Source organism: Cyclopterus lumpus, unplaced genomic scaffold (assembly GCF_009769545.1).
Source record: "Cyclopterus lumpus isolate fCycLum1 unplaced genomic scaffold, fCycLum1.pri scaffold_54_arrow_ctg1, whole genome shotgun sequence".
NCBI classification, from domain to species: domain Eukaryota; kingdom Metazoa; phylum Chordata; class Actinopteri; order Perciformes; family Cyclopteridae; genus Cyclopterus; species Cyclopterus lumpus.
The window spans coordinates 9,456-26,914 of NW_022974917.1; the positions used below are offsets into that span (position 1 = coordinate 9,456).

General features: G+C 40.2%; 1 protein-coding gene across 2 annotated transcripts; it reads left to right on the forward strand.

Annotated features, from left to right (window-relative positions):
- Positions 1-372: 372 nt before the first annotated feature.
- Positions 373-17,196, forward strand: LOC117728447 (intestinal mucin-like protein). Of its 2 annotated transcripts, XM_034529247.1 has the most exons (20): positions 373-775; positions 2,554-2,774; positions 3,587-3,761; positions 4,057-4,304; positions 4,473-4,656; positions 5,469-5,673; positions 6,519-6,691; positions 6,764-6,833; positions 7,049-7,170; positions 7,268-7,299; positions 7,385-7,553; positions 9,628-9,723; positions 13,709-13,749; positions 14,675-14,780; positions 14,892-15,154; positions 15,706-15,804; positions 16,139-16,267; positions 16,361-16,400; positions 16,509-16,629; positions 16,845-17,196. In XM_034529247.1, the coding sequence occupies exons 2-20, from the start codon at positions 2,757-2,759 to the stop codon at positions 17,044-17,046; spliced, it is 2,493 nt and encodes an 830-aa protein (XP_034385138.1). In that variant the 5' UTR covers positions 373-775; positions 2,554-2,756; the 3' UTR covers positions 17,047-17,196. The 2 variants fall into 2 exon arrangements, with proteins under 2 accessions (XP_034385138.1, XP_034385137.1); XM_034529246.1 differs by having other exon boundaries at positions 14,675-15,154.
- The last annotated feature ends 263 nt before the right edge of the window (positions 17,197-17,459 follow it).

Below are 17,459 nucleotides of genomic sequence, written 5' to 3' on the forward strand. Positions count from 1 at the left end.
ACATCACCAACAGTCACCACTGGCCCTGTGACAACTTCTACAACATCTATAGTTGAAACTACAACCTCAGTGCCAGGTGTCACAACAACAAGCCCTGAAACAACAGTTGTAACATCAACTCCTTCTGTTGGTACCACAACCACCGAAGTACCGTCAGTAACGACTATGGGAACAACAACTACACCTATAGAAACAACTACAGAAAAGCCAACTACGGAGAGTGTTGGGACAACTACATCACCAAAAGTCACCACTGGCCCTGTGACAACTTCTACAACATCTATAGTTGAAACTACAACCTCAGTGCCAGGTGTCACAACAACAAGCCCTGAAACAACAGTTGTAACATCAACACCTTCTGTTGGTACCACAACCACTGAAGTACCGTCAGTAACTACTACGGGAACAACAGTACCAGGTGTCACAACAACAAGCCCTGAAACAACTACATCTGCTCAAACAACACAAATTATTGGGACAACAACAGAAATTCCAGAAACAACAGTTGTTGTAGTCACAGAATCAAAACAAACATCAACTGTTGTTACACAACCTAGTATTTTGAACACAACATCTATTGTGTCCTCAACTGTCACTTCAGGAGCGACAATTAAGGGTACAACTTCCATTGGCCCAATAACACAGACACTTCCAGGCAGCATAACTGTGTACACTACCAGACCAGCCATATCCACAGTTGTATCTACACCACCTCTATTAACCACAACTCCAACATTGTGTTCCTGCATTTTCAATGGGACTGCACATTATTCTGGTAGGTGATTTTTTATATTCCCCTTTTCAGATTTTCCTTTTTTCCCATGGGACTTTATCCTTTTTGCTTTCTAAGATTGTCATTTCTTCTTTTCTCTTTTTCTCATTTAAATGTCTAAAAGGGAATTATTCCATCCTAGATTTAGAACCTCAAGTATAAAGTCTTCTTTTCTCTCATCTTTTTTTACATGATGTTAACATTTGATTTGACAGTGAACTTCCAATACAAAGAATTGCATTTATTTTCATGCAATGTGTAACCTGTTTTGCTCGATTTTTTTCTTCTTAAGACTGTCTTTGTAATGTTCAATTCAATTCAATTCAGTTTATTTTGTATAGCCCAATATCACAAATTACAAATTATCCTCAGAGGGCTTTACAATCTGTACACATACGACATCCCTGACCTTTGACCTCACATCGAATCAGGAAAAACTCCCCAAAAATAACCTTTTTTCATATGATTCATAGCCCAACTAATCCTGTTTTGCTATTTAAATACTAACACTGTCCCCATTCATGACAGCTTGTTTTTCATTCATATATAAATATTTCCTGAATAACTTTGAATCCAGGACTTCTTGATAATGATGACTAAAAACAGACTAGGAGATACCCCATTAATTAATCAATAGATAATGATTAGTTCACAAATATCTGGAAATCATCAGTCACATGTTTTCCATTAACCTACATCCATTTAAATTGTTGGTATATTGCTGCTCAGTGGTGGTTGGTGCAGCATGTACTCAGCTCAGCAGGATTTTACGCATGCTTACACCACTGGAAGTGAATGAGTGAAGAGATGTTCTGTCATTCAGTTACAGTTCAGTAACTTAATGAAAGAGTTACACATTCAATTGGTGAAAACATTTTTCTATGTTGTCTTAGATGTAGTATTCCAGATTCCAAGCTCCTCGTACGACCCAGAAACCATTCTGGCCCCCCATTATGAAGTCCGTTTTAATGTTGTTATTTATGAGGAGGCATGAGTGTTTTTGTCAGCAACGAGATTACTTAGTAATTACTCTGTATAATATATCACTTTATTGGGCTGCCCAAAACTAATGTTTAGGTAATAAGTACTTACCGAGTTGTTACTATTTCCTGCCGCTCAGGATTAATGTCGATGACTCATCTAGAAAGTGGTCAGAATTTCAGTTCACATATATTTATGATTAAATCATTACCAATTACCAATTACAATTGATTCATTAAAATAGTATCTCACATCTGTTGTCTAATGTACAATAAATGACCTTGCAAGGATCATATATGACACCTAAACATGTTTTAACGTTATGTTGCAATTTATACAATCATTTATAAGAAGAAGAAAACACTTTCATAGGAACATTTATTTTTTTCAAATTTGTTTGCTTTTGCTCTAATATCTACTGTCCACAATAAATAGTTATCATGTGCTGCTCTGTGGCCCCCAAGTTGTGACAGCCCACCAGCTACCTGGATAGGAAACACACCACGTCAGAATAGTGATTCATTCTTTTGAACAACCTTCTGGGTTTTTCAGAAGGCACAAACTGGGGCTAGAAATAATCACGGCTTAGTCTGCTCACAATAGCTCAGAGTTGGCTTTACAACATAGATTAATCCTAGTTCAGACACAGGCTTGTTTAATACAGACTTTTCACATTAAGAGCTCAATAACAGTTTATGTCCTTTTTTAAAAATGTTAAGCAGGGCGGATTTAGGTCTAAACACCCACTAAATCTTTTTATTTGGTGCACTAAACTTGTAACTCCACTCTTATTTTCACAGGGGACCTTGTGTACAATAGGACTGATGGCTTAGGCTGGTGTTACATTGCATATTGCAGTGCATCTTGTAAAATTGAGACAGAATCCAGACCATGTCCCACAACACCGATACCCAGCACAACCGCACGTTCCACCACTACAGAGGCCTCAGTGTCTTCCTCTCCATCAACAACCCCATCTACAACTACCACTGACTGCAGTGATATGAATTCAACAAGAAAGGTGGGATATACTGTAGATAACATATTTGTATTCATTATTGAATTGTTTCTAAAAAGCATTTTATTTCACCAGTAGCTGCTTTGTGTCCAGTAAATGGTCTTGTACACAACTTTAACACAACATGTCATCATTCACCGATACACACCCATACATACACTGGATCTTTAACAGGACTATAAGTATGTCATAATATGAAGATTAAAAAGGAAACTTTTTCATTCCGAGATTGTCAATGATACCTTTGCTGATTTAAAACTTCAAACGCAACTTCAAAAGCAATTTCAGAGAATTCTACTTTCGGCACTGGCACTATGGTGATATGTTATATTTGAATTGTATTAATCATTGTTATGCCAAATGAAATCATGCACTATAATGCACGGAAATTGTATGTCGGGACATATACATGTATGATTCAACTTGTAAAAAGTTTTCATCTGCTTGGAGCCCAATATTTGAGCTGCTGTGATGTAGAAATCTGCATTTTCAGACAACAATAAGTTTCCTTTTGAGGCAATGGATTTCCAACGTTTTAGAGCATCGTGGAGGGGGATGAAAGTAGTGAATGTGATTGTCCATGATTGTCACAACCTTCCACATGTCCACGTATATTGTATGATAATGTGTTCTTTCTGATCCACGCCGCATTCTGGCCACACAATTACCAAAGGTGCATTTGGAGAGCCCCCAATGCACTGGTTGGGGTGCAGAAAAAAGAGCACTGCATTGGAAATAATCTGTTGAATTACACTTTATTGTTATACACACACATCATTTCCTGTATGATTTACTGCTTCTCAACACCCATCCAGGATGGAGAGTCCTGGAAGGTCAGCAACTGCACCACAGCTACTTGCACCAAAGGCAAGATCACAACGACACCCACTGTCTGTCCCGATGTACAAGAACTCATCTGTGTAAATGGACGCAAACTCGTCAAAGTCTATGACGACGACGACGAATGCTGCTTTCACTATGAATGTGAATGTAAGTCTAAATGGAACCTTTCAAAACAGGTTACCACTTTTTTCTATTAAATGCAGAGCACCTTGTGTCAGTATGCTTAGCCTATTTACATAGCTATGTAAATAAACATAAACATACTTAATACAATTAACTATTTACTGTAAAGCACTGAGGAGACTATCAACTAAGTCACTTCTAAATAGCTTCAGTAAAAATGACTGTAGTCAATATTATTTGCCAATAAACAAACTTAGCAATTGTGTTTTTTCTAGTTGTTACTTTATGGTTTCCATTCATGGTTCTTCTTATCCTGCAGGTGTGTGCAATGTCTGGTCTGAATACCACTACCTGACTTTCGATGCAAAGTCTTACAAGTTCAAGGAGAACTGCTCTTACTACCTGGTCAAAGAGATTATTACTAAATATAACCTGACTATAATAGTAAATAACCATGACTGTGATGCTTCGAACAGCACATTCTGTCCCCAGGCTCTCATTGTAACATACGGATCCTACACGGTAGTTTTGACTCAGTTGGAGACTTCAGGAACAGCATCTAATGTGGTAAGCAACCAGACACTTTTTCAAAGACATTCATTATTTTAGTGTCTTTAACGCATTTCCTTGATCTTTTTGAGAGTACTTAATTAAGTGGTGTGGTGCATTGTACAGTTAGACATCTTGCTGTCCTTCACAGTCCTCTCTAATGGGTTTTGTCACATTGTCCTACAGGTGTATGTGAATCAGAAACGGATCTATCCGGCCTACCAAAATTCTGTTCTACGAGTCACAAGCACAGATATGGTGATCACATTGGAGATACCTGAGATCAACACAAAAGTGCTCTATAGGGACTCGGCAATCATTATTGACCTTCCTATGTCTTTCTTTGGTGGAAACACTGAAGGACAGTGTGGTGAGTTAGCAGCACATTGATACGTAAAGTGAACCTAATACTTGGTCAAATCATTGCAGGAAATAACTTAGAAACATTTCAATGACACTTCTAACCAGAGGACACGATAGAGAGCAGCCTGGTGCACCTATTGACACTCCAGTCATTGTAGGATAGGCCTCATGTTTAGTGAAGAGTTCAAATAGTCATTACAACAATTCACAGATCTGGAACAACCAGAATGAACAAAAGAACAGGAACAGACGTCATTATTCCTAAGAATCAGAACAGAACTAATATATAGTACAGCTGAGCACTGACACTGACAATCTAGAAGGCAAAACTAAGAAAATATTACTTACACAGCTGCGTACAATATGGGCAGAGAGAATATCATAGCAAACAGTAGATGGCATACACTGTCGTGTGAGGATTTTCCAACAATACTGAACTGACTTTGGAAAATTAGCAAACTATGGGGAACATAATATTGAGTTTAGAAATGCATATTATTAATATTAAGGGTATATATGGTAGCATGTGGTGCTGGGGTCAGCTGATGGCTGGCTTGGGCCTCTCTGTTTATATATATATATATATATATATATATATATATATATATATATATAATGTATAATATGAGGTAATCCTAAATCAAATCCCTTTCCCTTTGTGAAGAAAGGCAGATTATCTCTTCAGGTCTGGAACACTTTAATGTTTTAAATACCACAAATTCTCTTAAACCGCTGATACATTCTATTTAGGATCTCTGTGATCGGGTTCTTCCGTGAGCACAATGCTTTGGCTTTAACCTCCTGCCTCTTCTTTTCCAGGGACCTGTGACAACAACCCGGACAACGACTGCCGTTCTCCAAACGGCCAGGTGGAAAGCTGCTCAGACTCTGCAGGCCAGTGGAATGTCCCGGGTCGGCCCTGTGTGACCCCCACAACGCCTTCAGCTACGACCACTTCAAACCCACCTCCCTCAACAACACCGTCACCTTGCAAACCTGCCATTTGTGATGTCCTAACCAGCAGGTGAGGGGGACCACGACATATTTAAAAGTCTTCACAGTGCAGTTTTGAGCACAAAACACGGGCTCAAAAAGACACATTTGGTCCTTAACAGTTATATGTAGATGTCAATGTAGTTATATATATTTTTCAGAAGCCTTATAAATAAATCTGGCATTGTGACCTTTTTTCTGCGGTTAAATATGGAGTTTTGGATTTGAAACAGCTCAATGAATTGGCAAATAGAGACCCTGAAAAGTAGAACTTCACATTTGAATTAAGGTAGACCGGTAGCTGGATGATGTGGTGGAACATAGTCATTACTATTCATTGACATTCATATCGGTTACATTTGATAATGATGGGGTGATGGAGATGGTAGGTGAATACAATGGAGCATTACGGGAAGTGTTATCTCAACAGCCCAAAGGCTAAAGCCAATATTAACCATGTTTTCTTTTTAGATATGTAAAAATGCTATTTCATATTGAGACCAGAAATGGATGCATGTATATGTGTATATGATGAACATTTTCATCACAGTATTAGACCTTGCTGTTGACCGTGTTCAAACTGATTTCTTTTTTTAACAGTGAATGAAGGAGACTGTTGACGAATCTCACCAAATACAAATGGAAAATGCTGGGTTAAAATAATAATGTTTATTGCAGGTCAATTTTATTGCTCTCTTCTCTTAGTTTTGTCAATGAAAATGTCGACAAAAAGGATTCGTTGACGTTCCTGAATTGCTGAATTGCTTTTCCATTACGTCTTAGATGATGTTTATATTTTTTCTGGTCACTTGGTGAATTCAAAGACTTCTGATCTCTTTTCCTGACATTCTGTTCTGGCTTGTATGTTCCTTCTAGTGTTTTTGCACCTTGCAATGGAGTCATACACCCCGGTCCATTTGTGGTATCCTGTAGGGATGATATTTGCAACAGCAATGTCATTGACTGCACCAGCCTGCAGGCCTATGCCACTCAATGCTCTGAGGCAGGAGTCTGTATAGACTGGAGGAATGCAACCAATGGGCAGTGTGGTAAGATAAATCTAATAGTTTATAGAACTAGAAGTGTTGTATGGAGTATATAAACATATCTCTATCTTACAGAGTTCAAGTGTCCAAGTAACAAGGTGTACATGGCCTGTGGCGCCCTTGTAGAGCCTACATGCAATGACAGGTAAAGAATAAATAACAAATGTTTTGTTTTAGAGATCTTGACATTTATACACCACTTGCCAGATTTAAATGTTTACATTTGCGCTTCCATAAATGAAAGGATGCTTAATGTCCTTAATGGAGATTGTTTAGTTTCTTGTCAGTGTGTGAGTAGGATGAACAGATAGTGAGCCCTGTTGTGTCTGTCATAACCAATCATTCCTTTTCTGATGTCAGATACAACCAAAAGTTCCAGGCAGACAGCCAGGCATCCTCTAACAACACTATGGAGGGTTGTTTCTGTCCTAATGGCACCATCTTATTCAACACAGTCCATGACACATGTGTTCCCTCCTGCGGTAAGAGAAGATCCTAAAGAAAAGTTTACTTTTCTCAAAAGCATTAGCTTGAAGCACAACTCAAACCTACAAACAATTGTTTCTGTTTCAATTTCAGGTTGTGTTGGACCTGATGGAGAACCCAAACAGGTAAGAAATCTGCCTGTCGCATGCATTCGTATTCACTAGCAAAGCACGAGTTGTCTGTCTGAACTGGCTCCTGTCTCTTAAACAGCCTGGTGACACATGGACAAGTGGCTGCAACACCTGTGTTTGTGACATCGATTCCATGAGCATCCAGTGTGAGCCTGATCAATGCCCAACAAAACAGAGCCCCAACTGCAGCAAACCTGGCCAGCAGCTGGTCAACAAAACAGATGACTGCTGCACAACACAGTCTTGTGGTCAGTTGCAGTGTCACAGAACGCAATGAGATTGTGTCACTTTGTAGCCTCGATGCCACAATATGATGAAGTTGTTTGTCTACCTCTGAAGAAATTAACCCACAGGGCTTTTTTATTGGTTTTGAACTTGTAATTGGAACTTGTAAATATCTCATCTCCACCTGATATTAACATGTGATCTGTTTCTGACATGTTAATGCAGCTGTAAATACACACAGCACACTGCAATGTCAATGTTATTGGTTCTGCCCGACCGCATCTGAAGGTGGTCTCATCTCTGCCACATTCTTAGTCATTGTTCAACATTTTGGAAAATATTAGCTTTTCTGTCTGTGTATGAATTAAACACACACCATAGGAATTGTTAATTGGGGTGCTGTAGACTTATCTCACAGGCATTTATAACACCTTTATAAATATTAAGATTATTTTAGGTGATTAGTACATGTATGAAGGAATCTTTCAAACTTTACTGACTATACTGAATCCTCATCATCAGCTTGTTTAACTGAAGCTGCCCTCACAAGTGTGAGACAGTACCAGTATTAGCTCAGTTGTAGTATGGACGATGTCAGGTGGTTACCAAGCTGTCCATCTTATCACCGGTGCTCAAAGGAGGATGGGTTGTACTGAATGGGACGCAGGCATCAGTCAGCACAGTCCCGTCAGAGCATCAGGAACAGGAAGTGGATGCTTACTACAGTATATTACATTTATTTAGCTGACACTTTTGTCCAAAGTGACTTATAATAAGTGCATTTAACCAAGGGTACAACAAGTGTAACTTCCTCTAATATGCTGAGCTGCTTCAAGTAGTCGATGTGTCCTTGAGCAAGACACTTAACCCTGAACTGTTCCCTGTAGCTGTTCTACAGTGTATGAATGTAACAAGATTGTAAGTCGCTTTGGATAAAAGCCTCAGCTAAATGACATGTAAAAAATAGAAAGAGTTTTATTTATGGACCAATCGTTTTGAGTCTGCAATGGAGGTTGTGTAGAGTTTCTGATGTCAATAGGGAACTTATTCAAATGTGCATTTGTTGAGCCGTAGCCGGGTCTCCCTGGAAGTGAGCTACACAGGGTCCACTGAGATGCAATTGTTTAGCTAAGAATAACACCACTGAACAAGATAGTCAGTGACTAGACAAAGAAAAGAGTCCTCCAACAAGTGGAAAGGTGACTCAACATGTCTTCTGCAGCTGCCTGCCTACAGACAAGCGCTTCCCCTACTAAGAAATAGGAAGTATCCATACAGAGTCTGTAGTGTCACTCACCTGAGACCCATTATGTTTGTAGACAAGTTGTCAGCCTCAGTGCATTTGCATATTGCATATGGAAATCCAATTTTTGTTTGTGCAGGACAGAGATAACGAGAACTGTTATCATTACCAGACTGCAGAGGCCATGATAAGATGGAATATTGTTATTACCAGGTGGAGATTGGGTCTCGCTTTACCTTTTAATTCTTCTCAACCACTTTTTAAGCAAGAACCTACCAGCGTATGTATGTTGTGTTTTTGTATTCTCTCATGTTATGTCACCTTTACATTTATTGATGTAGGGTTAGAAGTGAATGTCTTGTGGAACCAATCAGACGTGTCCCTCATACAGTAGCATTATGGACAGGCTTTGAAGTATTTACAGGTAGATGTTGAGAATAAAATGAACTCCCTCAGTAACTGTTGGGCCTTCAGAGGAACATACCGCTGTTGTTTGTAAACTAATATGTTTTTTAATGAAGAATATGTTTCCTACCATCAAGCAGGCGGTGGTTTTAATTATTTTCTGTATGATAAGAAAGGTTTCAAACTGAACATCTTCTGCCTTCTGCTAAAACAATAAGAGCAAGGCCTTCAATCCCCAGCAGCTTCAGTGGAGCTTCCAGTTGTGAATGTATCAAAGTGTGTCAAAGCAGTGGCTTCCTGTAAAAGAGAGCCTGGGTCACCAGAGTCTCCAGCTAACTTGTAGTAGTGAATCATCTAAACATGCAGAACTGCTGTTATTGTTCTTTGAGTTATTGTCTGAGACAACTCTCCACATTCTCATACTCATCCCATCCTTTTGTCCCCAACAGAGTGCAACGTAAACCTGTGTCCCCCTCCTCACACCTGCCCGCTGGGGTTCCAACTCAACGTCATGAACGGCACCTGCTGCCAATACTACGAGTGTGGTATGTGACTCGACTATCAATTTAGCATAACTTCTGGTGTACAACATGTAATGCAGACATGTATGTCCTGAAGAATCTCATTGAGCTTGCAAGATAAAAAAGAAGCAAGGGGCAGTAGACTAAACAAATAAATACACATACAAATATATACAAAATTGTGAATCACTTAAAACTTTTTGCTGCACTTTTAACTTATAACGAGGCTTAACAAAATGTTGTCTCCGGCACTATCTTTTTTATTTGCAATAGCCTACAGATGAGCCACATAATGTGATATGTGTTTAGCCATGATTGTCATAAACTCAAACACATCCACTTATAATATGTTCCTAATTCTGATCCCACCTCATGGTCAACGGCACCACAAGGTGAGACTCAACAACATTGCATTTGATGTCATGTAGTGTTCAAATGCTTTGACTGGTTGGAAGACTAGAAAAGAGATCTACAAGTACAGTCCATTTACCATTTGACCTGAAAGTGGGGTGACAAAAGGTCCTGAGACTGCAGACGGAACAGATACCTGCTGCCAGTGTGAAGGAAAGACCTCAGTATACGTATGTTATGTGAACAAATTCATTGATGACCAGAGATTTAATCAGTCTTGAAAGGAAGAACATGTGTTCTGAATGTATTGTTAGAGTTAAATCACACAATTGATCCTCATAATAAGGGCTTTTAAATAATTCAATTCAATTCAATTCAATTCAGTTTATTTTGTATAGCCCAATATCACAAATTACAAATTTGCCTCAGAGGGCTTTACAATCTGTACACATACGACATCCCTGTCCCAGGACCTCACATCGAATCAGGAAAAACTCCCCAAAAATAACCTTTCACAGGGAAAAAAGGGAAGAAACCTTCAGGAGAGCAACAGAGGAGGATCCCTCTCCCCGGATGGACAGAAGCAATAGATGTCATGTGTACAGAATGAACAGCATTTACAAAGTTACATAAACACATTACATGAATATGACAATGTATGAATGGAACTCCAATCCATGAAACAGAAGGAGGTAGAGAGGAGGGGGCGGGGCATCAGCAGGGCCAAGGTGGGAGGCCGGCTCACCAGGCATCAGACATCTCCAGGTCCAATGGACCCTATGAGACGTGAAGTCACAACGACTCCGGGGAGGAAGCAGAGTTAATAAGGTGCAATGGAGAGATGTAAATGTATCCATAAGGAGAGAGAGAAGAGGAGAGAGGTGCTCAGTGTATCCTAAAACATCCCCCAGCAGCCTATAAGCCTATAGCAGCATATCAAGGGGCTCGACCAGGGCAAACCTGATTCAGCCCTAACTATAAGCACTATCAAACAGGAAAGTCTTAAGTCTATTCTTGAATGAGGTGACTGTGTCTGCCTCCAGGACTGAAAGTGGAAGCTGGTTCCATAAAAGAGGAGCTTGATAACTGAAGGCTCTTGCTCCCATCCTACTTTTTAGGACTCTAGGAACCACAAGTAGCCCCGCATTTAGTGAGCGCAGCTCTCTAGTGGGGCAATATGGTACTACAAGCTCCTTAAGATATGATGGTGCATCACCAATCAAGGCTTTGTAGGTGAGGAGAAGAATTTTAAATGTGATTCTTGATTTTACAGGGAGCCAGTGCAGCGCAGCTAATACAGGAGTAATGTGATCTCTTTTCTTAGTTTTTGTAAGTACACGAGCTGCAGCATTCTGGATCAACTGGAGGGATTTAAGAGACTTATTAGGGCAGCCTGATAATAAGGAGTTGCAGTAATCTAGTCTGGAAGTAACAAACGCGTGAACCAGCTTTTCTGCATCTTTTTGAGACAAGATGTGCCTGATTTTTGAAATGTTACGTAGATGAAAAAATGCAATCCTTGAGATTTGCTTAACGTGGGAGTTAAAGGACAAGTCTCGGTCAAAGATAACGCCTAGATTCTTTACAGTGGTGTTGGATGCGAGGGAAATGCCATCTACAGAAACCACATCACCAGATAATTGATCTCTGAGGTGTTCAGGGCTGAGTAAAATAACTTCAGTTTTGTCTGAGTTTAACATCAGGAAGTTGCAGGTCATCCATGTTTTTATGTCTTTAAGACATTCTTGAATTTTAGCGAGCTGGTTGGTCTCCTCTGGTTTGATCGATAGATATAATTGAGTATCGTCTGCATAGCAATGAAAGTTTATGCAGTGTTTCCTGATAATATTGCCCAAAGGAAGCATATATAAGGTAAATAAAATTGGTCCAAGCACAGAACCTTGTGGAACTCCTTGATTAACGTTGGTGGTCATTGAGGCTTCATCGTTTACAAATACAAATTGAGATCGATCTGATAAATAGGATTTAAACCAACTTAGTGCGGTACCTGAAATGCCAATCGACTGATCCAGTCTCTGTAATAGGATGTCATGATCAATGGTGTCGAACGCAGCACTAAGGTCTAATAATACCAGTACGGAGATGAGTCCTTTATCTGATGCAATTAGGAGGTAATTTGTAATTTTCACCAGTGCTGTCTCTGTGCTGTGGTGTTTTCTAAATCCTGACTGAAACTCCTCAAATAAACTATTCTGATGTAGGAAGTCGCACAACTGATTTGCGACTACTTTCTCAAGGATCTTAGAGAGGAAGGGAAGGTTAGAGATTGGTCTGTAGTTAGCCAACACCTCTGGATTAAGAGTGGGCTTTTTCAGGAGAGGTTTAATTACAGCTACTTTGAAGGAATGTGTTACATGGCCTGTTAGCAAAGACACATTAACAATATCCAGCAGAGAGGTGCCAATTAAAGGCAACACGTCTTTAAGCAGCCTCGTTGGGATGGGGTCTAAGAGACAGGTAGACGGTTTAGAAGTAGAAACCATTGAGGACAATTGGTCTAGGTTAATGGGAGAAAAGCTATCCAAATATACACCAGGGCATACAGCCGTTTCCAAGGCCACTCCTCTTGATGACAGATCGGCAGTAGTTAAGGGCAAGAGAGCATCAATCTTGCCTCTAATAGTTAAAATCTTTTCATTGAAGAAGTTCATGAAGTCATTACTACTGAGGTCTATAGGAATACACGGCTCCACAGAGCTGTGACTCTCTGTCAGCCTGGCTACAGTGCTAAAGAGAACCCTGGGGTTGTTCTTATTTTTCTCTATTATTGATGAGTAATAGGCTGCTCTGGCATTACGGAGAGCCTTTTTATATGTTTTAAGACTATCTCGCCAAACTAAGCGTGATTCTTCCAGATTGGTGGAACGCCATATGCTTTCAAGCTTTCGTGAAGTTTGCTTTAGGTTGCGGGTCTGAGGGTTCTACCAGGGAACAAACCTCCTTTGCCTCACTGTCTTTTTCTTCAGTGGGGCTATCAAGTCTAGTGTCATTCTCAGTGAGCCTGTAGCACTATCGACAATATGATCAATCTGGGACGGACTAAAGTTAGCACAGGAGTCCTCCGTCACATTGAGACGTGGTATTGAATCAAATGCAGAAGGAATCGCTTCTATAAATTTAGCTACAGCACTGTCAGTTAGACATCTGGTGTAGAAACTTTTGACTAACGGTGTATACTCGGGGAGTATAAACTCAAAAGTTATGAGGTAATGGTCTGACAGAAGAGGGTTCTGTGGGAAGACCTCCAAATGCTCAATGTCAATGCCATATGTAAGAACAAGGTCGAGGGTGTGGCCAAAGCAGTGAGTGGGTTTCTGTACTCTCTGACAGAAGCCAATCGAGTCCAACAATGAGATAAATGCAGTACTAAGGCAATCATTGTCAATATCCACATGAATATTAAAATCTCCTACAATAATAACCTTATCAGTTTTAAGGACTAAACTTGATAAACACTCAGAAAATTCAGATATAAATTCTGAATATGGACCTGGTGGCCGGTACAGTATAACAAATAGAATTGGCTGTAATGTTTTACAATTTGGGTAAACACACTAGATTAGCACACATCTGCATTACTAATCTATAGAACTAGAGTCAGTTTCAACCTAACTCATGTCTCTTATTTGTTTTGCAGTTCCTAAAGTCGTTTGTGTCTACAACATGACCGAGTACAAGGTAAGGACACAGTCCAGACTCCAGATATTAATATATCTGTCAAAGTTCAGGAATCCAGGAGGATTCAATTACAGACGTAGGCAGAGCAGGTTGAATTACAGGTACTTTACTTATTACCTGTATAACATACAGGACATATCAACATTCAACAAAGCTCCTACCTAAACAGTCAATCAACATGCCGTCTTTTACCAGTTTGAATCACAGTGAGGATGTCTTTATTTTCACTGAGATAAAACAATTCTTTAATGTCCACTCTGTGCATAGTTGCTGTCAAATAATAATCCACAATTGACAGATTAGCACAAGCTTTCTGTTTCAACCCTTTTCACTTTGGGATGTATCAAAGACAATGCCAGAACTCCTGTTGATGTTATCAGGTTACCACATGAAGAGGTGACAGATCTCTCACCTGTAGCATTGTGGTCGGTGCGCCTTGCGATCCCACCACAAACCTACTGAACCAGAGTTTCCTCGGAAGTGGTCCTGTATTTGTTTAATCTGAACTCAGATGAATGAGTGGCCCAGCGCAACTTTAACACTAACTGCTTGGCTGGGTTCAAAGTAACTCTTGTGCTTTGGTTTTGTTTGTGTGAACGTTCATTCATTCAAACGGTGGTGTGGACTAAACAGCTGCACCAAGACCTCTTGAAAATATGGGTTCTGAACAAATTCTGATCTGCACTGTGTGATAGTAAAAAGGTGATATCAGCATGAATTCAAAACTGGTATTATATTTAAACAATCCATGCACTGATCACACTTTACTGAGAAAGAAGCAGTCTTGTTGCATCTATATGAATATGGATCTTTTTTTTATTCCCCTTGGTCCAGAAAAATTAATTTAAGTTCAGGTGTGAAGGCTTCCATATAATACAGATGGGTTGTTTAAGAGTAACACTTTGATTAACGTCTTCTTTTATAGCCTGGTTCCAAGATACCAACACCAACAACACAAACCCCATCAGAACCACCAACAGAAGTACCAGCAATACCAGAACAACCGTCAGGGGCCACAACAGCAGCATCAGGAGCGGGAGGAACAACATCGGGACCTTTAACAGAGGAGTCCCCATCAGAACCACCAATAGAAGTACCAGCAATACCAGAACAACCGTCAGGGGCCACAACAGCAGCATCAGGAGCGGGAGGAACAACATCGGGACCTTTAACAGAGGAGTCCCCATCAGAACCACCAACAGAAGTACCAGCAATACCAGAACAACCGTCAGGGGCCACAACAGCAGCATCAGGAGCGGGAGGAACAACATCGGGACCTTTAACAGAGGAGTCTTTCAATCCCAAAGCCTGCCAGAATTGTTACTGTGGCTCACAAATGAATCCCACCACCAAGCTAAACATCATTACTTGCAAACCTATTGTCTGCAACACAGACTGCCCTAAAGTAAGCTCATTCACAGGACATGGTAGCACACACACACACACACACACACACACACACACACACATGTTCACTTCTGGTATACATTCACACTCAGAGGCAACTTTCTGTGGTACTGTACCAGCTGTTAGTAGTTGCACTGGACTCTTCAATACTGGACTAATGTAACTAAATGTAGCGGACCAAACATGAGCAATACCTGTCAATATAATGCAGTACACTTTTTATTTTTATTTGTTTCCTTCTTTAATGAGCATTGCCCATATTCTAAGCCACTATCTCTTACTGTACTGGCCAATACAATGTTAGCAGCTATTCTAGAGACCTAACATGAGTTCATCAAAGATGTGTCTTGTTTCTTTGGTATATGAAATGAGATGTTTAAATACACTGTTCAGTCAAATATATATATACATACCTGAAAAATTAGCAGACAATCCCAGTATCCCAGGACACTCGAGTGCACAACCAGTGCAGTTTCTTCCAAAGCCAAACAAGCTTTCTATTTTTTATTTTTATGCTCTCTCCCTCACTCTCTCTCCCGTTGTCTCCAGGGTTATGAATATCAGACTACAGCTGATAAGTGCTGTGGTACGTGTGTTCAGAAGAGCTGTATTTTCACCACACCTGAAAACACAACGTACATCTTTGAGGTCAGTACTGCCGCTGTGTGAGTTTTATCACATTTCTAATGGCCAAGAATTTGAGAAAAAATATGTTTTCTGCAGCAACATAGTTCTTTTTAGCTATTGGCAATGTAGATAGTTGTTAATGAATGTCACACAAAGAGAAAATGACCTTTTTTTAAAAAGGGTATACAGATCTGATATCAGAACCCATTTATATCATCACATCTGATAGTGTTCGTTCTTGGCCGACTTTCTCCACTGCAGATATAAGTTGTTGTTTGTGTATTTGCCCAAAAGATAAAAGGCTTAGGTCTTTGTTGACTCATCTGACTGTCTTCCACTCTTTCTGTTGGTACAGGTCAACAACACATTTGTACCACCTAATGACAAGTGTGTGCAATATGAATGTGAGAACATCAACGGACAGCTTATTATTAAGAAGACCAAGACCATATGTCCTCACTTTAACCCCTTGGACTGTGAACCTGTGAGTTTTTTCCAACCCAAACCCAAACTCAACCCCCCCCCCCCCCAACTGTCTGACCCACAACATACATGACATGTGTTTTTTATCTTCCAGGGTACCGAGACAACAGACGCTAAAGGATGCTGCACAACCTGTAAGTTAATGGAGTCACAGTGTTTAACGCTGAATCCAAAATCATGAACCGACTTTGGGGGACAAATGTGTTGCATTGTTAGAGCCTAAAGGTGGCTGTGTGTTCCAGGCTCGCCGCAGAACATCTGTGAGGTCCAGAGTAAGCAGACCGTCATCGAAGTCAACGACTGCAAGAGCACGCAGCAGGTCACCATGACGTCCTGTGCTGGACACTGTGGAAGCTCCTCCATGTGAGTCCATTTAGCATCACAGTTTCAACTTAATCGGCAAAACCACTTCAAGCCCTGTACAATAAATTCAGTTCTCTCAGGCGGATTAACAGTATGTGCTAAAGGTGACACACTGGCGACTGAGCTGTTGTAATCAGTGGGGAGGATAAGAGCTGATGTCTCTCTATGTGTGTGTGTGTGTGTGTGTGTGTGTGTGTGTCTGTGTGTGTGTACAGATATTCTGCAGCAGCTAACACGATGATGCACCAGTGTGAGTGTTGCCAAGAGGCCACCATCAGTTCGAAGCAGGTGGAGCTGACCTGCGCCAACGGCTCCAAGGTCCAGCACATCTACACGGTGGTGGAGACGTGCCAGTGCAGCAAGGCAGAGTGTGTGTCGGGGACAACGTCCAAACCACAGCGCCGCAGGAGACGCTGATCCTACTGGACTGAAACCTTGCAAACATTATGCAAGACTTAACTTTCCTATTCTTGTCAGGTTTCAGTATTCATAGCTCAACTTGTTACTCTTTCTTCATTTTAGGACTTCATGGATAATCCTTAATAAAATTATATTTCTGCAATATGACCACTGGTGTTGACATTCTTATTGATCCCTGGGAATGATTAATGTTAACTAAACACGTTTTTTAAATTGCAAGACAAAACATAAACAGAACAACAAGAGCACGACAAGGACAATGAACACAGGCCAGTTAATATTTAGTCAGTGTAGAAGAGAACAGATAGATGGATGTTAGTGTGTGTGTGTGTGTGTGTGTGTGTGTGTGTGTGTGTGTATGTATACTTAATTTTATATACTACTTATATAACACTTTAAAAGTAACAACA